Source organism: Magnolia sinica, chromosome 17 (genome assembly GCF_029962835.1).
Source record: "Magnolia sinica isolate HGM2019 chromosome 17, MsV1, whole genome shotgun sequence".
Lineage (NCBI taxonomy): Eukaryota > Viridiplantae > Streptophyta > Magnoliopsida > Magnoliales > Magnoliaceae > Magnolia > Magnolia sinica.
The window spans coordinates 60,074,950-60,101,937 of record NC_080589.1 but is presented as its reverse complement, the minus strand read 5'-3'; the positions used below and the strand labels follow the sequence as shown (position 1 = coordinate 60,101,937).

The 26,988-nt window shown below is 40.5% G+C and overlaps 1 protein-coding gene and 1 long non-coding RNA gene across 2 annotated transcripts; one reads left to right on the top strand and one right to left on the bottom strand.

Moving 5' to 3' along the window:
* Positions 1 to 1,015: 1,015 nt before the first annotated feature.
* On the bottom strand, positions 1,016 to 2,041 carry LOC131231608 (uncharacterized). Its single transcript, XR_009164462.1, has 2 exons — positions 1,858 to 2,041; positions 1,016 to 1,763 (listed from the first exon to the last, which is right to left on the bottom strand). It is a non-coding gene; the product is annotated as an uncharacterized LOC131231608 (long non-coding RNA).
* Positions 2,042 to 10,588: 8,547 nt separating this feature from the next.
* On the top strand, positions 10,589 to 11,326 carry LOC131231443 (ethylene-response factor C3-like). The gene has a single exon (XM_058227634.1). The coding sequence runs from the start codon at positions 10,607 to 10,609 to the stop codon at positions 11,261 to 11,263; it is 657 nt and encodes a 218-aa protein (XP_058083617.1). The 5' UTR covers positions 10,589 to 10,606; the 3' UTR covers positions 11,264 to 11,326.
* Positions 11,327 to 26,988: the final 15,662 nt, after the last annotated feature.

The window sequence follows — 26,988 nt, the reverse complement described above, 5'->3', positions numbered from 1 at the left end:
CTCTCTCTCTCTCTCTCTCTCTATCCCTTCCTGATGTGGTGGTAAGGGCTTTTTATAGCCTATCGGAACTCTATATCCTTTTCCATAACATAGAGTGCATCTTTAGACGCTTCTTGTGTAGTGTTGCGTAGACAGCTATATGGCTCGTTGGTTGCGGTGTGCGTACACTACTAGTTTGGAAGCTTTGAAATCTCGATCTTTTTGGATCATTTCTCTTCCGATCATCTAGCCTACTGGGATTCTGAAAGTAAGCTAATGGTGATTAAGATTTCTAATTGAACAATGTTGTTGTTGGGAGATAGGCATCGATTTTAATGGCGGGTCGATCCCGATCCATTCTCTTTCAATTTGGTAGCCACCAGGTTGGTCAAATCAACCATCCGATTCTTCTTGGCCCATCATATCCGTGGTGAAGGCGGGATTCGTGGGCCCACTGTGAGGACTCCTTCTGCACGTTGTGTAGAAAATGGACGAATTTCCATGGGAATCAATGAGGATTTTAGACAGTTTCTCTCTCTCTCTCTCATTCGGAGAGGATATATTAGTCTTTCTTGGGTAGGTGCACTACAAGAAAAGGGGGTTTTAGCCTCGGTTCAAAATTGAGGCTAAAAAGGTTAAAAACTGAGGCTAAAGCCTTGAGCCTCAGTTTTGCCTCAGTTATCCAAACCGAGGTTGAAACCCCTGTGGCTAAAGGCTTTAGCCTCAGTTTTAGCAACCGAGACTAAAATGACTTTTATAGCCTTAGTTCTTCAAGTGAGGCTAAAAACTTTTTTAGCTTCAATTTTTTGAAATTAGGCATCAAAATTTTAGCCTCCATTGTTTTCAACTGAGACTAAATCCAAATTTTAGCCTCAATTACCTCCAACCGAAGCTAAATCTATTTTTAACCTCGGTTCTCAACAATCGAGGCTAAAGTCTTTAGCCAAGGGAATTTCAACCTTGGTTATCAACAACCGAAGCTAAATTCAAGCCTCAATTACAAATTGAGGCTAAAAATGTTTTTTTTTTAAAAATATTTATTCAATCCACTCATGAAACAATCAATCATGAAAGCCACAATACCAACAAAACAGTTAACAACAGTCTATTTAAAGTTTAACTCAATCAAACTGTTGCACAACATTAGGTTCCACAAATAATATAAAGTCATGGTCGCGCCCATCATCATCGATGCCGTCGTGCTTGGCGGGCCCTGAGATAACACTGCATGTCCATCTTCTGCTGCTTCCAGGTCAACATCATCATTGCCTCTACCAGCATTCTCCATTCGAACTATGCGCAGCAGGCCCTGCAACCTCAACAGGTAACTCTGGCCTGTTGGCTGCAAGACATGCTTGGCGATATCCTAGTTCTAGCTATATAGCAAGGCCGGCACAACCTGCTCCAGGACCTAAAGATATCCTCCGATCTCCAACTACTGCAAGAGCAATAGTAGGCATAACAGTCTGTGAACTATTACAAGTGTCCTAAATAAACAAATCAACATCAAAACCACACAACCATGGGATTTAAATGATTATGGAGGATCTTTTGTTCACTTAGTAAAATACCTTGAAAAGCATATACGGCTCATTGCGAGAAGAGTATATCTGAAAGACAGATACCATAACAGTAAGAAAGCCTTTAGGTTTGCAGCACAAAACATATATTTTTTGTTTTACAATAAGCTTACCTGATTAACCTAGAACTTTGTGCGATCAAATCTAGATATAAAAATCTCACAGAATATCTTCATTTCTGGAACCTCAGTTGCTAAGTTGCACCTATAAATAATGCCGGGAGTAAGGAAGCTAGTGAAGCTAACAAAAAATATGGATGTTGCAACAGACTTGTTTCAATAGACCTATCTAGCGGTACCTATGTCTAGCGGTGAGGTTCCAGAAATGAAGATGTTCTACAGAAGGGGTCTATTGTTAGACATAGGATGGGATCCAGAAATCCTGTAAACGGTAACTATGTCTAGCGGTATGGGATGTTGAAATAGACCTGTTTCCAAGTCCCTTATCTGTAGAACATATTTGCAATCACTTAAATAGCTCACTAAAAGTGTATGGGACTGACCTCCTATGGTAAGCCTATTAACAATGTCTGATGCCGCATTTGAATATGTTCCTCTTCCATGCTGACTATTGTTGACTTCCATTACCATTGCCTCTGCTCTACCTTAACTGAGCTCTATTCGGTTGTCACAAGTGTGCAGAATCTAAATTTCTTCATTGCTAGCTGCAATTGTTCCTGCCAATCTTGGAGGGAGAATGTTGACTTTCTAGATCGAGGAACCCTCTCTGAATAGTTGTTGGACCCCAGGTAGCCATCTTTCCCATTCCTCCATCACGTTTCTCTCCAGAGTAATTCTTGGTGTGTTATCTATACTTAGCAGTAGAATGGCACACCATTCCAAGTGATTTGACCTTCAGTGTTGCAGAACTTCTTGTGGAAAGTGGATGTTGTGCTATAAAGGGAAGCCGAATGAGCCACAAGAATAGTTTGCAAAATAAGATGGATTGGACTCCACCAAAAACTCAGAATGCTTTTCCATAACTTAGATTCTTGACACTAGAAACAAGGTGAGTATTGTAAGAAGAAAATGAGATTTCCAATGAGCAGATGGTATGATTTTTGTCTTATGACATCCAAGAATAAAAAGTCTGAGGAACTTACTGGTTTATCCTCTATGTGATCACCATTGGGTTCAACCACCTTTTAGCAAGCACCTGACCTCTTGGAAGTGGAGCACCTGTTAAAACATTCTTGTCAGCAAAAGCTGGCAGAACAATATCATTAAAGAGTTAATAATCAAAAGACTGACAGAACCATGAATCACAAACAACTTCATGGTTTATAAGATCAGCAAAAAATAGGAAATTACTACAATTTTAATCTTTTTGTTGTTGCATAAGTGGACTAGTAGAAGTGGATGGACAACAAGTGAACTTGCTTCAAGTAGTACTGAGGACTGTCTCTGCCCACTAAATAACTAAAATCAGCATCACTAATCATGAAAATTCAAACAGTCAAACTTATATCTCCTAGATTTTTGTGTGCACAAACAGATAGACATGAATAAAGAATGAACAATTAATATTAATAATTGGGGGTTGTTTTTTCAATCCTTAAAATGTCAAATCAATGTGTTTTTTGGAAGTTAAAAGACCTCAACATGGCTGTGTTGGGTGTCAATAGAATCAATATCAAAGCAGAAATTATATGGAATTTCATGACATGATTGGGGTTTTCATCACACCAGAGGTTGGGCCAAAAGAAAAAAGAACAAAATTGAAGCCCAAAAGATGTTTTACTGGTGCATAGTTTAGGACAGGAATCATTTGAGTAGCCTTACCAATTCGGTGAATATAAGCTACTGCTGATTCAGGGAAATCGTTATGCAGTTGATGCCCCTAAAGTCCATACCCCGATTAATAACATATGTGGCGATTAAAACCCACGTCTTACCAAATTGAATACTCATCAACATGTGATTTATATGCCAGAGCCCTAGAATATGTATAGCTTAGCCTGCCAAACAAACAGACTACAAGATCTGCATCATGATCTTCAAGCCATAACTTCAATTGCCACAGTAAAAAAATAAAAATCAAACAAAAACTTTCTTTGCTTATAAACAAAAAGCAGGAGCAGGGAATCACCTGTTTTTAAAAAATAAGAAGTTGAAAAGAATCAGGAATTGTGCTTTATTTCCCATGTGTGTGGAATTGTACTGTGTGTGTGAGCATGCACACACTAGTAAATTGCATGTGTATCACACATGGGAATGCCTAAACATTTTTCCTACATAACTACAAAAAAACTAAGTGTACATGTGGCAGCTATGTGACATTGAGGTAGCTACCAACATGTAAAAACGATCATTGTAACAATGCTCCAATGTACGATGAGGATCCAGATTTCTTGTGCAAGACTCAATCAAGACAAATAATAATAAAAGTAAAATGAATCATGCATAGGCCTTTTTATTTTTTAATAACTGTGTGGACTTTTAGAGCCAATCTAGGTGCATGCAAAGTCATGTAGTGCACAAGCCATCCTGCATAGACAACATGTAAGTAGTTCCTCATGCACTATTACACTACCATAAAGAGAAAAATCAGTACAGAGTATACAGTTAATGCAACGGTTACCTAATGATAGCCTATCATGCTTAAAAGGCTAAATAGATCACCATAAATGTTAAAAAGGCTTATAATCTCCATTGCAAACATGTTTATAGAATGGAAGTTCCATGGAATGCCACTCAGGCTGCTCCCTTTCACATTTCTCATAAAACAAAGTAATAGATTTGCAAGTGCATAATAATCTGTCTTATTGTATGTATTCAACTTTAAGTCTTGCACAACTCAACTCTCAATGTACCTCTTGTAGCACAGATGACTCTTCAGAAAATATAGATGAAAGTTTGATTAGTCTATCGAGTCCACCTTGGTTGACCGGGTAAATTTAAAGACTTCTTCAATAACATGCTCATCTGGTAAAGGTTGATTAACATTTGCTGGCCGATTTTCTATTTCTTTATGCTTCGAATGTACTTATATCAAAAGAGAAAGTGAAAACTGCATTGATGATGCTATCGAGGAGGATGAACTGTCGTGATACTGAGTGACTGAGGTAAAACTGCGCCTTATGACATTTCGCATAATCGACCCTTTGGCAGGATGATACTCTTTTTAAGAGAAGATCAAATCCTTCATTTTTTTATGTCACGACCATCCATCCTTTATCGTCTTATTGCGCTACCGGTGAAGCAGAAACCATTCCGAACATTACCTGGTAATGTATGTCCTTGATCGCAACTAATTTAACCTTCTTTGATACTTTCTGGTGGAAATCCGTTAGGTGTGAAGTAGACAACCACGTGAGTCATGAGAAAATTCATTGTGGTATACCTGTTATTCGGAATAAAGTGTCAGTATTTTAATTAAATAACATTGTACTTCATTTTTAGAGATGAAGGGGAGGATGTTCCGGTTGAGAGTCGCCATTTTGGCATCTATACAACGCCAAAAAGTGATAAATGTTCTCTGATTATTTTCTAAGTTATCATTGAAAAAATCCGTGCAGAGTCTCCATTTTGTTTTGACAAGAAACAAATGCATTCAATTTGGGAGAATTTATTCAATGATCACAAAGAAAGAATGAGAGAACAATGATCACAAAAAGTATTCTTTTTATTCTGAGTTCATTAACATCCTCGCATTCCCTTGATTCTAAAACAGAGTACGATGAATAGATATAATGAATAAGAGAAAGAGCAATTTAATGGCAATCTTAGCAGCATTTCGACGCTTTTGATGTTCATCGCAAAGGCAGATGGATTGTGCGGATTTGAAGCCCTTGATTTGTTTGTGCGATAGGCATTGATCGTCCTTCCACTTCTTTGGAGCTCTCTCCCTCTCTATCTTCACATTTCCTTTATTTTCCCTTTATGAATTCAACAATTGGCGCACTTGATCAAGGAAGGGGCATTTTGGGTGATAACATTGGTGCACAATCTAGGAGGAACTAAGAACTTCATGAACTTAAGTTGTACAGGTGCACAACTGAGGAAATGGTGGAGGCTTCTCAAACTTGTGTTGTGCTATAATTACATTGTATCACTTTTCTCTCTCCTTTATGAGCTCCTTGAGATTCTCCAACTTCTATCTTCTCTCACTACTCTTTCTCGTTTCTCTCTCTCTCACTACCTTCTCCAAATGAAGATGGGAGAGAAGTCTTCATAGACATCCAACATTTGTAGAGGTCATTTGTCTAAAGATAGGAGCGCACAAGCTTTAACCAAGGTGGAGTGCATAAGGCTTACTTTATGACAAAAGTCCATGGAGAATGGCATACAATGGCTTGTATTAGGACAAAGGAGCATGGAAAATGGCGCAAGAGCTTCCCTTTAGGATAGAACCCCATCTAGAGTGACTCAGAAGGCTTGCATTAAGACAAGCTTCCTCTTGAAATGGCGCACAAACCAGCTTTCAGAACAAGCTTCCATAAGAAGTGGCACAACAAGCCAGCCTTCAAGACAAGCTTCCATAAGAAGTGGCGCAACAAGCCAGCCTTCAGGACAAGCTTCTATAAGAAATGGCACAACCCCCTTTCTCTCCAACTTCAATTGTGTGCAGTCACATAAAGCCTTGCTTCAAGACAAACTTCCACAAGAGGTGGCGCAACAAGCCTTGCATTAGCACAAGAAGTCCATGCGAAGTGACGCAAAAGCTATGCATTAGGACAATTATCCCACACAAAGTGGCGTAAAAGCCATTCCTCTCCTTCAGTAGCGTGCAATCACGCAAAACCTCTCCTTCTCTCATTCAGTTGCGCGCAAATGCGTAAGACTTTTCTCAAACGTGGAGCATGCAACCTCCTTCCATCCTCTCTTCTATTCTCACTTCCATCCTCCCAAAATGAGGAGTGAGGAGGGGAATTTATAGGGCTCCTAGGGTCCTCACTCCTTACATAGTAGTGATCACCACCACTTCTCCCTTAAGACAGTATCTAACCTTCTTCCTTAAATAGTGTTGTTCACTCACTTCTTCCTTAAATAGTGGTGTTCAACCACTTCTTCATTAATACAAAGCAACGTTCATCTCTCCTTCTTTCCTTAAGACAAGGCTTCCAACGCACCTCCTCTCCTTATTTTCTTAAGAAAAAGCACAACCGTCCTTCATACTAGGTGGCCCATAAGGCTTTCTTCAAGAGGAGGGGCGCATAACAGAGATGGAGACTGGCATGCTTATCCAAGCACTATAGAAGGGCTTCAACTCGTGCACTAGAAAGATAAAATATTTTTTGTGCCTTAACAATAGGTGCGTAGTTTGATACGCAATGAGGAGATATTGCTGTTGTAGCATCCGCACGGCCCGAAATATCAGCAAAACAGTGCATGCGGGCTTTGATTATCCCTCGCATGCGTTGCTCTCGAACGAAATTTTAAGAGGATGTTGATGGACGGTCTGGATCTCCAGTCTACGGTGATGGTGGCCCACACTAGATATGCTGTGGAGTTTCCTGTTTTGAAAATGCTTCAGTGGGAAGTTGTGAAGAAGAACGATTCTTCTTCGTGACTTATCGAGTCAGACTATGTTTGACCGATTTTTAGTGTATGGTGTTCTGTGGTTGTGCATGTGCTATGTGCGCAAACCACTCAAGGTGGGGTCCACAATGATGTTTTTGAGGGATCTACTTCATTTATATGAAGGAAAAGGTCCAACTACGACTATCTACGGGGTTTCTTCGCTTGATGGTCCCTAAATCAACGGTTACAGGCTGATTTGTCAATTGGGCAACTTTTATAATGATCTAAGGGCTGAAATTCGACATGTATGGCTAATTTATGATCCATAGGCATGGTGTAATATTTTATATTAAACGGATCATGGGAACCATGTGATCTAAAATTCAAGGGTTTACGTTAATGACATTTTCATAATTATTGCTAATTTAAGAATTTTATGAGATCTAATAGTTCTACCTGGCTGTATGCACCTTTGTAAACAATTCTTACAAACAAACTTTCATCTAAATCATTACGGATAATTAGTTATTTGCTAATTCACATAAGGGAAGGTATAGATGTCAAGACACATGATGGATGGTCTTGTCTTAAAATCAATGGTCAGATGGCTTGATCTATTGAATAGAGATTATTCCCAACGGTTAGATTCATGTCAGGGAATAGATGTAAGGTTAAGATAGTTAGATTGTATCGTACACATGTACATATTACGTTAAATTTCATAGTAAAACTCGAGAACTTTCAATACTTGGGTATTGAAAAGTTCGGGTGTTACAGGGTAAGTCAGCCCCAGGGACAAGGTATATATGATGTCGGATATTTTGCATGGAAAAAATTCATTGGGTTACTCTTTGGGCTAGATTTCTTTGAATTCGTTTAGCAACGACCTTAAACTTAGAGAAATGTTTAAGGGTTCTGATTCCTCACCCTATACCACTGTAGCGTGCACTTCGCTAGTTTCCTTAAATTCTTCCACGAAATCCCAAATGGTCAGGGGGGAGCTCCCATCCACTTTAGAAGTGTCAGGGTGGTTCTCTGGTGTCATAAGGGCAAGGATCATCTTGCAAACATCCTTGATGAAGACGTAGATATTTTCTTGTCCACGACGAGTCATATCACGTTCCGATTACCATGGTCGACCGAGTGACATATGACATGCTTACATGTTGACCACGTCACAAATTATTTGATCTTTATAATTCATGCCAATTGAAAATAAGATAGTGCATTGGTTAGTTACCTTGGCTTATTCACATTTCTTATCTAGCTAAACGAGTAAGGGGAATGATGATTTATCGTAGGTAGCCACAACTTGTTCACCATCACCTTTAAGATAATGTTCTCTCTATTGCCACTATCTATAATTACATCATAAACCTTGCCATTGATGCTACACCATGTGCAGAATATATTATGTGTTTGTGGGTGCACCTCCTTTCCTTAGAGTATACGATAACCATCTTGTGACTAAGGATTCACCATGATCCTCAGCCAACCATTCTTCGTTACCGGCTCCTCCTTTCATAGCTTATTCATTCTCATCAAATTCAAGGCCTTACTTTCGTTACCTTACCTTCAGCGCCCTCTTTATTAATGGCCAAGTGGGCTGCGAGGCTTTGAAGGAAGGTGTACGATAAGTTGCCTGATTAGCTATAATGGACACAATGATCTGGACTTGGTAGACCATAAGGATTTGAAATCCTGCTCGGACTCGTTGTTGTGGTCATGCACGTTGAGACCTAGATAGACCACTCTTCGTGTCTTAGTTTATGGTTATAGAGGTTGAGAACACGTTATTACTAGTTCCTTTCATTTGGCCAACGTCGAATCTTGTGTGGGACGCATGATGGGGCCCGAGTTGAAGGATAAGGCCGAGTAGGGATTCATGAACACAACCAACTTCACTTTATTTTCTTCTGATACAACCATGTAACTAAAATATTGCTCTACTTAGACTAATCAATTGAGGACATCTTCTATATGCAATAAGCCATTAAAACTGAGAAGTTCAACATTACTTCGATAGTCTTTTTCAGCATGATCTACTCGATCGTCTCCATAGATTGACCGTTGGGCAACGAAACCACTGATGTCCTCATCGCTAGAGCTCGAATCATTTGGGATAGCCATGCAATTTGTCTCCAAAAGTTAATGTATCTGCAATAAGATCAAATGACTCTCCCAGTGGGAAGCTTTCATTATTTTTTTAAATAATGAAACCTTAGATCATCGTCTATAGGATTTTGGTCCATTCCATTTTTTGTTGCAATCGACCCAAGGGGAGTCATCGCTCTAATACTTTTTTGCGTAAGAAGAGATATGATGAGGTCAATCACCATACGTCTTCCTTAGGGGATAACTACTCCTAATCCATATAGCTCTCTAGACTCTTCACAAAGCTTCCTTGAATGCACGAGGCATAAAAGTGGGAATAATTCCTAATAAATTCAAAATAACTTGATTGATAATTAAAACAAAATTACCATTCAAACCTACGACAGAGTTTTAGACTAAGACTCTGACTCAAACACCATAAAAATATGACTTACTATAAATAGTAAACTTACTATTTATAGATGACCTCTATTCTTATTAGACTTTGTGGTTTTCGGCTAAAAGTAGTAGGTGTCTAATATCCCCAACAATGTTTTTTGCCTAACTTTTCTAAGCCCTTTTCATAATTTCATATTGGGCACCACTTCTCAACTCAAAGGATTAAAAGTTATACACAAACTAAAACTAATTATTTATATTAAAAATGAAACTAAGCAGGACTTTTGAACGTCGATATGATGAAATCCGGCAAATATGGCACGTAGCAGGGTTGGTTGGCTTAAGCAGGTCCTCGTGTCCTAAAATCATAAATAATACGTGGAAAAACTCATCCCAATTTTCGAAACATGACTAACTTAAAGTTCTGACGGTTCATATCGTTTTTGCCTCAGATCAAGCCTTCTTTGGTCCATCTTTTATATGAAAGTGTCTGCAACTCGCTTTACATCACCCAGCCATGGATTAGTGCAGCAGATAAACGGTCTGGATTGATGGTTCATTGCTCCACCATCAAACAAACAGTCGAAATCCAGACGCATATTGGTGTGGACCATACCACTACGGGGTATGTTTCAATCACAATGCGCTCAGCAATTTGGACTGATGAAACTATGCATCCGTTGTTAAATGCTGATGCCCAGTGTAGGGGTGTGGCCCATTTCCTCTAATATGAAACTCCCATTCAATGGCTGAAATGGTTTGAATTGAACCGGTTCAAAGATGGACCGGATGAGGTCATATTGCTGATGTAGTACAACGCCAACTTGACCAGGCCGCCATGCCTCATTGACTATCCCCGTATGATTTCGTGCTCCACCTAGCCCCATGTACAGATGAAAACATCTCCTTTCCCCGTGTTGGTGTCTTCCCTACACTTAAATGAGAGCATTTCTCTTTTACATCTCTCCTTTTGTTATTATTATTATTATTATTTTTTAAAATCTTAATCTCTTCATTGATTTGGGTATTTTAGGGGTAGCCTTCAAACGTATCAAACGAACATAACGAGTGGCTAAGAGAGAACTTTGAGAAATGGATTCCAATTTCTTTCATTTCCAAGACTCTGAATTCTCGCCGGAATCTTCATCCGGGTCACCTAAACCTTTCTCTTGGGATGGGATTACCTTCAAGGAAGAAGCGCTCCCATTCAACGAGAACGACTCGGAGGAGATGCTCCTCTTCGACATGCTTGCAGAGGCCCCAAAAGAACCATCGAACACCCTCTTCTCAAGGCGGATTAAGGAAGAAGAGGTGAACTTGAAGGTTGCAGACAAGGAGAAGGCCAAGCAGAACAGCTACCGCGGGGTCCGCAGGCGACCTTGGGGCAAATTTGCCGCGGAGATAAGGGACTCGACTAGGAATGGGGTTCGGGTTTGGCTGGGGACGTTCGATAGCGCAGAGGCAGCTGCGCTTGCCTACGATCAGGCAGCATTTTCAACACGGGGTTCGTTGGCTGTCCTCAATTTTCCAGTGGAGAGAGTCCAGGAGTCGCTTCGCGGATTATCATACCATGATAATGAGGTGTCCCCTGTGGTAGCTCTCAAGAAAAGGCACTCCATGAGGAAGACCTTGAGTAGGAAAAGGAAAGAGAGAGATTTGAAGATAGAGGATGTGCTGGAATTAGAAGTTTTAGGGGTTGATTATCTGGAGGAGCTTCTTAGTTCATCTGATGTAGCTTGTCCTTGGTAAACTCTCTCTCTCTCTCTCTCTCTCTCTCTCTCTCTCTCTCTCTTCATTGTTTTCCCACCTTCACCTGGAAGGAGGTAAGAGTGAGAATGTTATTTTTAATTTTTTCATCAATTGTATCTTACTGCGTAAAGGTGAAATATGATTGTATTATTATGTAGGTCCCACTCAGCTTTACAATAAGGTTGTATGTGGAGAAGTCCTTTGATTTTGAAATTCCATCTTTTAAACTGATGGCACTATCCATTATTTAGTTCTGTTACTTTCTCCTCAAAGTTGTGGCAGTTTGCAGAAAAGTCCAATTCCATTAAAATTACATCTTTAGTTTGCAGATGGCACCAACGGTCGTTAATTACTACTCTGGTCGAAGCGTACTTCATACTCCTGACTTCAGAGAAAAATACGCTAGCTTGTGATGTTCAGTAATGCTATGACCTGCAATCTTTTTTACTTTCTATGAGTTCCAATTAACAATCATGTAACGGATTCTGTGATTAGAGAACTCCTTGGCGTTGACATTTGATGGTATTCTAATTGGACAACCGATAACTAAAAGAAATAGATTTAAGGGGAAGCGGACTGGCTAGTGTACCTCAGACCAGCTGTATAGCTCCTGTATTGACGTCAAACCCACGAGGTATGTGTTATATCCAAACCTCCCATTCATTTGGCAAGCTCCTATTAAGGATTGAGATGAAAAATAAGGCAGATCTGACTATCAAGTAAACCACACTGCAAAAAGCAGTGGGGGATTAAACGTCTACTATTGAAGTCCTTTTTGGGGTCACATAAGTTTTGGATAATATGAAATTTATTTTTTATCTTAATTAAGGCTTTTTTGACCTTATGAATAGATAGGATGAAAAATAAGCGTTATTGAGGGCCCTACAAATTGCTTAATAGTGAAAATCATTATACCCACCGCTATTTATGATGTGGTTCGGATGATTTTTGGATATGATTCATTTTTTAAATAATACTTTAAAATGATCTCTAAAAATAGATGAACAACATAGATATAATAAATATATCACTATGGGGGCCATGTAACTTTGATCTCCTTTGAACTATTAGTACAACTCGGAGCTCGAAGAGCGCCAATGCCCGTCTTGGCAAACACGTACTTACAGTAGCTATATAGCCACTATGTGGTACACCAGCCTATTCGCTTCCAATTTAAGGCCCATCTGTTTGGAAGCAGATTGGCTAGTGTACCACACACCAGCAATATAGCTATTGCAGGTACGTATTGTGCAAAGATGAGCCCAGACGTGCCTCGAGTTCCAATCTATACAAGAAAATTCAAATGAGATCAAAGTTACATGGGGCCCTCAATGATGTATTTATTATATTCATACCATTCATCAATTTTTCGAGATGATTTTAGAGCATTTGGAAATATTTTTTTTTGAATCATATCTAAAGCTCAAATGGTCCACACCAAAAATAGCAGTGAGGATAATGATTTTCACCATTAAAAAAATTCATAGGCCCACCATAATGTTTATTTTCCATCCAATTTATTAATACAGTTAAAAATACATGAATGAAAAGGAAAAACAAAATCTTCTACGATCCCCAAAAGGGTTTCAAGGGTCGACGTTCAATCCCCCACTGTTTTTGGTAGTGTGGTCCAATTGATCTTTAGATAATATGTCTTATTTTTCAGTTCAATTGTTAAGATGAGCTGGCCAAATTGATGGACGGTTTGGATTTAACACATTTCTCATGATTTGACCCACAGGGCTCGCTGACATTAATACAGGAGCTATAGCTGATGTAGGGTACACCAGCCAATCCACTTCCCATCTCCTAGCGGGTGAGGGTACACATCTCATGTCCGTCGAAGAAAGTACGCATTACGGGTCGTAGTGATGGCATGCACTGAAAATATGGAAACGGATTGGCTACTCCCCTGCCACTAGCCTGGTGGCTCGTGGTTGGTGCTCTGTGGGCCTACCATGATGTATATATTTCATCCATGCCGATCATCTATTTTACAGATCATTTAGGGACTTAGATACGAAAAATGAGAGGGATATAAACCGCAGGTGGACCACACCGCATTAAAACAATAGTGATTGGATATCCACCATTAAAATCCTCCTAAGGCCCACTTTACTGTTTATTTCACATCTAATCTGTTGATTAAGTCATACAGACCTCTATGAAAGGAAAAAAAATCACCTTGATCCGAAACTTTTACGGCCCAAAAAGTTTTTAATGGTCGACGTTCATTCAACACTGTTTCCTGTAATGCGGTCCACTTGAGATTGTGATATACCTCATTTTTGGTATCATACCCTAAAATGATCTTGGAAACTAGATGGGCGGCATGGACGAAACACATACATCATGTTGGGGCCCACATAGCACCGACCGCCAGCCCTGGACTGGTGGCAGGGGAGTAGCCAATCCCCTCTCTTAAAATATGGTGTAGTCATTACAAATGATGAGTCTCATGGAGACTCTCAATTCCCCGCCCACTGTTTTATTATTAAGGATCTACCCCTGAAATTGGCCATCCTTCAAAAGGCTGAAATGGGGGCTCACCTTCGTTGACTTCGGTGATCTACGCGGTTCATCAACTTTCCCTTCTCCCTTATATATCAAGGGCAATATCAAACGGATCACAAGAAAAGAAATTACGAACCTTTAATTGGACTCTGACCGGTGTGGTTCACTTGATTATTTGATCTCCTCGTACTTTTGGACACATCACAATATAATTTTTACATTTAAATGGACGGCATGGATCACAAGAAAAGAAACGATGGGCCCTTACTATAGCCCACCTTGACGTGCGGATAATCCGTATTGAGACTCGCGCAATAGCCAGTTAGGTATGACTCCCGCCTCACCGAAGACGGTGCAACCCTTTCCGTGGGGCCCATCCTGTATCTATTTTATATTGATGAGGTTCATTCCTAATTTTTTCATATCATTTTATGATATCATCCAAAAACAGTAGTTATTGAAATGCCCTGTCATTCAAAACTTCTTAGTGCACACTTAAATGTTTTCTATTGTTTATTTCCCATCCAATCTGTTAATAACTTCACATAAGCATGCATGAAGATAGAAAAACATAAAAAAATCAGCTTGATCTAAAACTTTTGCTGCCTATTAATGGTCAATCACCACTATTTCGTATGACATGGCCTGCCTTATAATAGGATCTGCTTCATTTTTAATTTTTTTGGATAGTACCTTAAAATGAGCAACAAAAATGGATGTACGGTATGGATACAGAATAAATACAGCATCACGTAAGGGCTGCACCCTCTTTGGTGAGTCCACGGTCTGGCGCTCCTCACCTAATACGCTGACGAGGAAGCGAATTGCTTAGAGAAACTCAGTACGGCGCCTATTGAGTAAACTTTGTCCATCCATTTACGCATATAATTGTAGGGCTTCATCTTAAAAATAAGCATATCCAGAGCTCAAGTGAACCACACAACAAGTAAGAATGCATTGAGCGTTTACTATTGAGAAATTAATACGGGCCACGTAAGTTTTAGATGAAGCTGATATTTGTTGTTTTCCTTCATCCATTTCTGATTTGTTGTTTCCCTTCATCCATGTTTGGGTGATCTTTTGAACAGGTTGGAAGACATAAAGACATAACTGTGGACGCTAATGAGGTTTTAATATCATTATTGCAACTGTTTCCTGTGGTGCGCGCGGTACACTTTAGCTTTGGATATATGCTTCAATTCTAGAAAAATGGATGGGCAAAATGGATATACTACATACATTTTATCACGATAAAGCGCATAAATCATGGTAGGCCCGCAGAATTGCTTTCCCATACTGGCAGCTTCAGTAGGCAATGCATGCCGGTCAATTTACATAGGTCTCTGTGTACCCATATATTTTCATGCGATTTTGGACGGTACTGGCATCTTCGAATTCGGTAAAAAGATTTGACCTTCCAAATATTAGAGGTAGCCTTATGACAGGTTTTGAGAAGTTTTTTTAAAGATCAAATTGCTCCTTGTCTTTGGTCCGCTAATTATAAGTTTTTTGAGTAAATAAGAAGTTATGTCATCTTTAATGTCGAGAAAGTAACATGGACGAAAGTCTCTTTTAGCATGTGCAAGGCCCAACTCATGGGGTCCACATTGATGTATGTGTATAATCCACGCCGCTCATCCTTTTTATCATGTCATTTTACGGCTAAGGCCTAAATATCAGCCTATTCTAGAGCTTGTGTGGGCCACATAATAAAAAATAATGGTGACAGTGGCATCCATTGTTGAAACTTTCTAGGCTTACTATAATGTTTGTTAGAAGTTGGATGCTGCCCAGATTAGAATTTTTTGAGCCCACAGCGAGCTGGCCGACAAGGTGAATGGAACGAATCACCCCATTGTGGGTGTTAACTCCTATTATTTAAAAATAATCAAGTTATTAATTACATCAACCTGACAACCACTACCCTTACCACATTACAACGACCCTTACCACATTACAACCACAGCCCTTACCACGTTACAACCAGTCCATCCTCATGGTAAGGAGTTTACGAACATTTGGGCCACTTTATAAACAGTTTGGATTACATATAAACATCACAGTGGAGCTAGGAAAAGTTTAAATGATAGGCAATTCCTTTCAATTTTCTAGTCGTGTGGTCCACCTGAGTTTCAAATCTATCTAATTTTTTGTCTCATGTCTGAAAATTATCTTCTAAAATAAATGGATGGAATGGATTTTCCATAAATATCACGGTTGGCCCAACATAGCTTATGGTGGTATAAACCACGTGGAAAAGGCTTTTCCCTCGAAATCAGCATCAATGTAATGTGATGTGACGCGGGTAGGGTAACCAGACCTACGTAGAGATGAATGGTCTTATTGGGCCCACTGTGATGTATATATTTTATCCACGCCATCCATTCATTTTAAAAGTTCATTTTAGGGAATAAGCTCAAAAATGAGGCATATCAAAGGCTCATGTGGACCACACCATAGTAAGCAGTGAAATTGAAAACCTTTTGGGGGCCATAAAATTTTTAGATGTAACTCATTTTTTGGTCCATAACATTAAATTAAATTCTAAATCCAATGGATGGATTGGATTCGACACATATATCATGATAGGACCCACAACCCTTATAATATGATAACCTCGACCCTTAATACGTTACAACCACGACCTCAAGAAATCACATGACAACGTCGACCCATATAACATGACAACCATGACCCATGTAACATGACAACTATGACTCATATAACATGACAACCTTGACCCATGACAACCACGACCCATATAACATGACGACCATGACCCATTTAACATGACAACCATGATCCATACCCATATAACATGAAAACCACAACCTATATAACATTACAACCACGACCTCGACCCTTACCACATTATAATCATGACCTCGACCCTTATAACATGACAACCTCGAACCTTACCACATTACAATCATGACCTCGACTCATATAACATGACAACATTGACCCATATAACATGACAACCTCGACCTTGAACTCAACCCTTATAACATGACAATCTCGACCCTTACCATATTACAACCATGGTACCAATGGCTACTGACTAAAACATTCTTTCACTACGGGTTTAATCCATAGCCTTTGATCCATTTTTAGTAGTGTTGGCAGTGAACACATGACAACCTCGACCATTAACACATGACAACCTCGACCTCATGTGTTATAAGTCGACGTTATCAGGGTCAAGGTTGTCATGGTTATCATATGTTAAGGGTCGAGGGTTTTTTTTTTTTTTAAGTGCAGCCCAAACTAGGGCTCACCAACTCCATAGATAAGCAAAGATTACATCTTAAGCTAATATTTCGGGCGGGCCAGCGACATTTTAGCTACCCCACCTATCATATCCTATACAACGGAGCTATTTGATCTTCCTAATAGTGCCAAGGGTAGTTTTGTCCAAAAGAAAGCTACCCCTAACCAAATGAGGGAGGAGCGGGGCTCCCGAGAAGAAACTGTCAGACTGCGTCTTACTCCCTTCTTTGGCGAAGCCATCGGCTGGCCCGTTCGCTTCCCTGGGGATCAGGGATATACAGAAAGTTCCCCTGTCCCATAATTCCTTGATTCTTGCCACCCAGTATGCTCATTTCCATGCTATTATAGATTTGTCGGATAAACACCCAATCACCCAGCTGGAATCTGTTTCAATAAAAACTTTGCCAAGGCCGGAAGAAACACACAACTTCACCCCGTCATATACAACCCGAAGCTCGGCCAAATTATTGGAACCAACCCTGTAACCACTAGAGAATGCAGATAAAAAATTCCCCTGATTGTCTCTACATATACCCCCTCCACTGGCCTTGGGTTAGATAGGGCAGAACCGTCTACGTTGAGTTTGAAGCAGCCGACCGGGGGCCTAGCCCATTTGACTATGCGGACTAACGAGAAGGGGAGGGAATGTGACATGGGCCTCTTGAAAACAGGGCATGTTGAGCCAAAGAGAGGGAGACGGAGGACACTCATGTCTTGGGGGAAAATAGTTTCCATCCAGGCTTTAATTTTCCCCAAAACTCCAGTAGCTACCCTCAACTTATCATCAAATCTAGCACCGTTCCGAGCTACCAAAATTTTCCAGAGGTCAAAAGCTGGGATTAACCGAAGAAGGGCTGTCATTCTTTTGAAAGGGAGAGGCCTAAACCACTACCAATGCAAACGGTCTTGGACCAGGAGGTGAGTAGCAAGGGAGATCTCGAATATATTAGCAAGGAGGGACCATACCTTAAACACCAAGACCCCTGATAGGAAAAGGTGCAACATGCTTTCAGCGCTAAGGGAAATGCCTATGCTTGAATCACAACATACACACATCAATGCCATGGAGATCCCTTTCTTCTAGATGCTGACATCGACCGGCAGGGCCCCATGTAACAGCTTCCACATGAAAACAGAAATTTTTGGGGGGATTTTAGGGTTACAGATTCTTCTGGCGCATTCTCTCTTCGATCCATGCACTCTTTCCACTTCCCAGGCAGTCTTTAAAGAGAATTTCCCAAATGAACCAAATGGGCAAATCGGCTGGTCATCAGAGGATGAGGTACAGAATCCACCCTGAGTTATGTGCGCTGAAACCTAGGCAAGGAGTTCCAACGGAACATTTGGGAGTAGCCCATCTCCCCAATGAAATCGGACGCCCGGAGAGGTCTTAGCTCAGCAGGAATATTGGAAGCAAATAGTGTCCCCAACTGCCCCAGACCCGACCAGTTCGAGTCCCACATGCTGATCTCCCCTCGCCCCACAACCCATTGGATGGCCCTATCCAACGCTGGGAAAAGAGCCACCATCCGCTTCCAGATTGGAGAGGATCCAGCGGCCAACCTGCTAGAGCTGTCAGCACTACCTCCTTGCGAGTACTTAGCCTTCATAAAACCAGCCCAAAGGCTGCTCTCTCTTTCATGCCTAATGGCCCGGGCCATCTTCATGTGTAGCGTATGCATCACCTCCTTCAGCTTTCTAATGCCCAAGCCCCCCTCATCCTTTGGAAGGGAGACATCACCCCACTTCCTCCAGTGCAACTTCTTTTTCCCCTCATGCCAACCCTAAAAGAAATTCGTACAACATGCTTATAAATTGTTAAGCACCTTTTTCGGTACCACTGTTGCTGCCAAGGAGTGAATAAGAATGCCCATTAGGACTGACGAGATGAGTGTTAACCTCCCCGCCTGCAATTGCACTTTCGCGTTCCAGCCATGAATCTTGGAGGTCACTTTTTCCAGCAGCAGGCCAAACACGCTGCATTTAATCCTCTCCTTAGCAATCGGGACCCCCAAATACGAGAGAGTGAGCTGAGACCAAGGCACCTCTCTATGCCTCTTATCCTCAAAACTAGAAGCTCTGGCGAGCAGTAGAAAGCATTCTTTCTCAGGTTAATTTTCTGCTCGGATACCGCCTGGGTCGAGGTTGTCATGTGTTAAGGGTCAGGGTTATCATATGTTCACTTCCTTTACTACCAAATGAAAGGCTAGCTACTGGTACTATAGCTTAAGGTCTACAATGGGGTGATCCGTTCCGTCCACCTTGTCGGTCAGCTCATCGTGGTCCCAGAAAGTCCTGACTTGGGCAGTGTTCACTTCTAACAAACATTACAATGAGCTTGGAAAGTTTCAACAATGGGTGACACTGTCACCATTATTTTTTATTATGTGGCCCACATGATCCTCTAGATCATGCTGATATTTAGGCCCTAGCCCTAAAATGACACGGCAAAAAGGATGGGCAGCGTGGATTATACACATTCAACAATGTGAGCACCACGATTTGGGCCTTGCCCACGCCCAAATAGGCTTCCATCCACGTCACTTTCTCAACATTAAATATGATGTAACTTTTTATTCACTAAAAAATGTACAACTATTAAACCAACCAAGGACAAGGAAATTTTGGTCTTAAAAACTTCTCAACACCTGTCAAAAGGCTACCCTCGGAATATTTGGACAGTTGAATCTCTTTTGAGAATTTGACCATACAACGATGCTAGTATGGTAAAAATCCCTATTTTCATAGATCATTTTTTAATATAAGCCCGAAATTGAGGTAGATCCAAATCTTAAGTGGTCCACACCAGAAGCAAACATTGGCCATTGAATGCCCACTAATAAAAACTTCAGAGGGCCCATCGTAGTGTTTATTTGCCATCTAATCTATTGATTAGGCCATACATCGTCCATCTAAGATGTGTTACATCAACACTATCCATCAAGTTCCATGGGTCCCACCATGTTGTATATATGTTACATCTACACTGTCCATCAAGTTTTGTGGGTCCGACCAGGTTTTTTTAACCAGAAGGGGGAAAGCACCACATAAAACTTTGTTGATTGAAAACTGGTTATACATACATTAGGGTGGGCACGATGATAATGGCCATGCCTCACCTATCTTATACCTTTCATACACATCATCGAAAACAAAATACATGAACATAAAAAAAACCAAAGCAGAAACCATTCAACTCATCTCACGAGGCCACTACGAACAAAAATTGCATTTGCTAAAAAAATTGTGGAAGCAAGCATTGAGCCACCATAGCTTATGGCTAAAGATTAGGGAGTGGAAAAAGCTGAATGGTGGAAGAAACTATAGTGGACCTCTCCAGCATGAGCTCCCCAGACACCCACTCCTCCACAGACCAACACCAATAGAACAGATCAGACCTAAAACTAAACCTTCCAAGTAGCCCATTACCCATCATCAACAGCCCATTCTCAACCATCTGCCGCCAAAAGCCTCCTCTATTGACCAATACCCTCCTCAACTCACCCCAAAGACCACCACTCACATAATGATGTCCATCCTACCCGAGTGCCTACTAACACCATCCTGCACATATACTACTCCAGGTCCAAACCAAAAGCCTCACTGTAGGCCCACCATCTTGGCCACTTGAAAGAGCTACCTCCCTCCCAACTGCCACCCTGCACCTCACAACACCAACCAACAGCTACCATCGAGACCCTTCCCTATGCAGCCTCACAACACTCATAACTGACAAAGCACAACACCCACTACTGCCCCAAGCTGCACCTATAGCTATCGGAAGACCAAAGCTGTCACGCCCCAAACTCGGAAACCGGGCTCACAAAATTCTTGATTGCCGAATCTGGTGCCGACAGCCTCCGTAGTGCCCCATTCTCAGTTCCTAGTGCCCATATGCTAGGTTCCGATCCTAGGATCCTACAAGGAGGATTTTTTTTTTCAATGTACATTTATCTTGTAAGAAGCCTAACCACAAGTTTACCTAAATCACAAAGGCAACATCATCATCACATATCCACTAATATAAACATTTGAATACAACGCTGAAAGGGAAATACATATGTCAAAATCAAAACTCCAGAAGTCAGCTACATGCTCTAAGCTCAATGCTGTTGCAATCTAACATCACTTGCATGCATCTATCATGCATAAGCTTATAGAAAGCTTAGAGGGTGGTGTAAGTGTGTGCACAAGGTAAGTGCTAAGTAAGCGATATCAGAGTAAGCAATGTAAATCATAATAAGGCAAATACTAAGAAAGTAATGTAGATCTGCTATGCAATGCGGAGACATAGTAAGCCAAATATTTAATACAATGCCATAAAGAGTCTCAGATGCCAAGGATGCAATGCAATATGCGGTGCAATTGAAATGACCAAATTGGAGTGAAGTCGGGATGATAGTACGTAGTATCGCAGGCTATGGGGTCCATCACAAGGGAATTCTATCCAAACCAGCCCCATACCTAAATTTGGATAGTCAGACTCAATGTGGTAAACTCCTGATCTCAGGTTAGTCGCGCGCCCTAACCGAAATCTTGGCCATTGGAAAGGTACACGTAGCAATTAGTTGCGCACCACCAACCCGAGTGTATAGTGAATGGATGGATGAATGAGTATGCAACTCCTGGTCAATAAGTCCACATATCAGTACGGTTCCTCTCTAGGATCATCACCAGGGTTTATTACACTCTACGCCAGCTTGCCGCCCCTATTCGAGCGCACAACTGGGTAAGTGGAAGAGACCTCACTGTCTGCCTACTAATATCAGGCCCGGCTCGTCGATAGCTGACCCATTCCTCAAGCTGGTCAAACTCAACCTAGATATTGTCCCCTCACTCAGGCGGGTAAGGTCACACCCCCTCCTAATCAACCATGACACAGTGGGAGACAGGGCCTACTGGTATATAGCCCTCATGCGCTCATATATATCCACTCGGTCCTCGATGTTGGGGCGTCCTCTGGTACCAAGAGGGTTTAGGAATTTTCACCCAAAGCCATCTATGACAGCCCGATGCTCAAACCAAATATTTTTGGTGTCCCATCTAACCATCCACGATATGCCTGTGGTGGTTGTGGCCCTGATGTCACTAGGGCGTACAGTAATCACAACACACAATGCAAGATGCATGAGTCATACAATCCAGTCATGCATCAATCCTGCACATACAGTGCGCTCATGTGAGATATCCTCCACCTATCAGGCAATTTTATAACAACCTGCCCAATGACATATGCAATGGTCAACCACATCTCATATGCATATGGGCATGTATCATGATGCTATGCTGTCACATACTCATAATCGGTGTCATTAATCGACATCAATAATCGGCCTCAACAATGTAGACATTTAACCAACATTGCTCCCAAGGAATGGCCCACATAGAGCCTAACATATAGTGGACCCATGGCTTCACACAAGGGTCAAATATACCATACCATGGGCCTCACTCAAGAGTTTAATACACATCACGATGGGTCTTTCACATGGGCCTAACATACATCACAATGGGCTCCATCGCCTGACCCTCGAATGCATCAAAATGGGCCTCATCACATAGGCCTCATATACATCATATTGGGCCTCAAATACAGCTGATTACACATCACAATGGGCCTCAAATATAGGCCTCAAATACATCACATTGGGCCTTAAATATGAGCCACATATACATCACATTAGGCCTCAACAATCGTCCTCGATATCCAGCCTTGACAATCGGAATCAGTAGTCATCCATGACAATTGGAATTAATAATTGGCCACGATAATCAGCCTTGATCAATAATCAGAATCGACAAATCGTCACGTCAATCAGAATCAGCAATCGACCACGACAATCGGAATCGATCGATAATCAGAATCGACAAATCAGTCACGTCAATTGAAATTGGCAATCGGTCACAACAATCGAGATTGATCGATAATCGGAATTGGTAAATTGGTTACGTCAATCAGAATGGCAATCGACCACGACAATCAAAATCGATCGATAATCAGAATCGGCAAATCGGTCACGTCAATTGGAATTAGCAATCAGTCATGACAATCGGAATCGATTGATAATCAGAATCGGTAAATCAATCACGTCAATCAAAATCGGCAATCAGCCATGATAATCGGGATCGATCGATAATCAAAATAGGTAAATCTGTCACGTCAATCAAAATTGGCTATCAGTCAGGATAATCGAAATCGATCGATAATCAGAATCGATAGATCAGTCACGTCAATCGAAATCGACAATTGATCATGACAATCAGAATCGACAAATTAGTCACGTGATGAGGGTCAAATATTGCATATTAAACCCTATATATTACCTGATTTTATGTAAATGATAACGCCTAATGTCGTAATTTAATTGTGTTTTTGTTGCAGGATGTATTAAGGAGCGTTGATTGAAAAAGAGTATCAAAAGTGTGGATTTGATGCTCCGAAGTCACCAGAGCAAGGGACGGACTCCAGAGGACTAATATTGAAGAATTTACATGCCAAGAATCCAAGGAAATCAAGCCGTTCACATTAAAGAGGCCCGAAACTGGTGAAGAATGCAAGATCACAAGGTTCTCGCCATCCGATTGGCTCGAAAACGTCATACATGGTTGGGGACCATAAATAAACCATAAATATTAAATTTCAACCATTGGATATCTCTAGAAGTGTAATGACCTTGGAAATTTTTGTGTTAATCTTTCCTTAAGTAGTTGTTTTTGGGGACTCAGGAGCTGAGTTATGCTCGACCCCTGAATTTCAGGGCGTTACAAGAAGTGGGCCAACAGACAGATCAACCCATTAGTCTCCAATTTTAGGCCCACCTACAATATGGATATGCTTCAAAATTGGACTTGACTATTTAAATAAGATGAGAAATATGATGGATGGATTGGATTTCTGAAGAACATCACAGTGGATTCCATATGTAAAGCGTGTGTACATAGTGTACACACGCCCGCCGAGCACTGGATCGAGTAAGGCGGGTCAGCAGGCGCTGACCTGCGTCTTCTTCTCAAGACGGCAGTTGCCGTTTTCGACGTCCTGCGTAACAAACGGACATTGTCCGTTTTGCGGAACACAGTGGGCCACCTTTGTCATCCATACGGCTAATCTAAACCGTCCATCTTGTAGATGGCCTCGAATATGACAAACCCATGTTGAAATTTCAGACCCATACGTACACACGTATGTGGTACAGAGGCCACAAATGGACTGCACTGCAATGTTCAAAAGTACTTTTATTGTGATTTCTCCAACTGGGCCGCGTCAATAGACGTTCAAAACCACCCATTCTTAACTGAAATTTCATCCTTAATATAATGGATGGGGTGGATTTGAATGAAAGCACCTTTGTGGGACCCACCGATCACGAAAGCGCTAGACGTACGAAAGGTTATGCACGTCCGCAAAATCCAGTTTTTCAGGTGGTTGTGACCCACCATCTTTGATCATATGGCAGATTTGAACCGTCCATCGTGTAGGCCAGCCAAAATACTTCCAAAAGATGTTAATTTAATAGAAATAATGCAAGGAATACGAGAGTTATGAAGCCCCGAACTTGGTTGCGAAAAGGCATTCGCTGCGCGTGCGATAGCTTTCCAAATTCGATTTTCACCACTCCAACAGCTATAAAAAGAGTTCCAAAACATGGAGAAGAGGGAGTTTGGGAGGCAGGGACGTGGAGCAAGAAGAAGAGAGAAATAAGAGCAGAGACGGGTTCTAGCTTTTCTTCTTCTTCTTTAGTTTCTTTTGTTCATGAATTTTTCCAGAGATCATGTCCATGAGTGGCTGAACCTCTTAGATAGGGTTAAGAGGTGAAGCTTGTAGCATGATGGGGGACCTTTCACTTGTGTTTTATATTCATATTGAACTGATACTGATTATAGTTTATTTAAGGGAGTGTTTTTAGTTTTTAATGGTCTGTTGTGACTAAAATTACAATGGGTCTGCAATTGCTTTGAGCATGTTCCTTCCTTTTATGTTTATGGCGTCAGGAAGCTCTATTGTTCACCATCGTCTCCTGGGCATGGTAGGATGACGGTACCCTTCCTAACCTTTATAGCATGTTGATTGGTTGGTAATTAGTTTAATCTGTTGTTTGCTTTGTCTCCTGGGCAACGTTTGGTAATGGAATCCATTCTAATTCATATACTTTTCATCTCTTTAAAATTTTATTAGAGGAAGTTCAATTTAATTTTCATGATTTTTGAAGCAGGCATAAGATCTCCCTGATCTCTACAAGTGGATCCTCTGAATCCCTAATTTCTTATCTCTGATTTCTCTTAAGTTTTATATTAATCTCTTATCATTATTCATCAATTTATATTTAATTTAGATTTCATCTTAGGCTAGTTCTATTTCTAGTTAGTTTCAGATTATGTACAGGTATCAGTCCCTTGGGATTCGACTTCGGTCTCATCGAGTTTATTACTACATCACAACCCTATACTTGGGGATTAAACAAGTTTTTGGCGCCGTTGCTGGGGATTGACGGTTACAATTCTTTGAAATTAATTAGTTTTAAAATTAGTTTGAGATCAGGATTTTACTAACTTTAGTTTTAGATTCTTATTTCTATTTGATTTCTAGAACTAACTTGTTCCTGTTTTGTAGGATCCTGACATAAACTTCTAAATTGGTAATCCCTTTCTAATTTCTCTACTTTTTCTATTTTTAGAATTAGGGTTTGAGTTTTAGAAATTTTCTAATTCTAGTATTTTTCTATTTTTAGGAAATAGTTTATTTTTAGAAACTTTCCTCTTTTATTTTTAGAAACTAGGTTAGTTATTTCCTCTTTTAGAAATTCTTCCCTTTTTAGAAACTAACCCAACTTTCCTGTTTTGTAGGATTTTGAGATAAGTTTCTAAATTAGTAATTTCTTTCTTAATTTCTTCCTTGCTATTTCTAAATTAGGATTTATTTTAGCAAGTTTCTAATTCTAACTCTTTTAGAATCTAACTTTGTTTCTTAATTTATTTTTAGAAATTTTCTACTTATAGATTTTTTTTTAGAAACTAACTTTCCTATTTTGTAGGCTTTTAAGATAGAAATTTCTAATTCTGTAAGCTCTTTCTCTACCTTCTATTTTTCAGATCTCTTTTAGTAACTTACTTACTAGTTTAGGACTTCCCTAATTTATTTTAAATTTTCACTTTCTTTTAGGAATTTCTTCCTTTAGAAACTAGTTTACTTCTATCTTTCTTTTTAAGAATTTTCTAATTTTAGACCTTCTCTTTAGAAACTGACTTGTTTTGTTTTCTTTTGCAAGTTTTTAACTTAAGGACTCCAATTTGGTAACTTCTTTCCAACCCTCTCTTTCTTTCTAGATTTTCTTTTCCTTTCTTAGGATTAGGTTTCGAATTTGATTGAGGGTTGTGAGTGTTTCATGCCCAAGTGGGCCCGTGACAACACTTGATGTCTCTTGACTGAAGGAAGATTGGTTGAGGGGTTAACTATCCATCGCAAGACTAGACACCACTCGAAATCCCCTGAGTTAATTGAAGTGATGGCTGAAAACCAACCTCTTCTACCCCAACCTAGGGTGGAAGATATTTAGGATGAGAATGAGGTGCATCAAGTACCCCCGCCTCGTACTTTACGAGATTATTTACAACCAGCGGGGGTGAGTACGCCCTCATGCATGATTTTTCCTGAAAATACAGGACATATGGACATCAAGCCAGGGGTTATCCAACTCCTTTCTAAGTTCCATGGGCTTAAATCTGAAAAACCATATCTACATTTGAAAGAGTTTGATGAGATCATAGCCAGTTTATATTTTCAAAATGTGTCTGAGGACACAGTCAGGCTGAAACTCTTTCCTTTTTCCTTAAAGGAGAAGGCTAAGATGTGGTTACATTCACTGCTTCCTAGATCCATTGGCACATGGAATGATATGCAAAGGGAATTTATAAAGAAATTTTTTCCACATCATAAAACGATT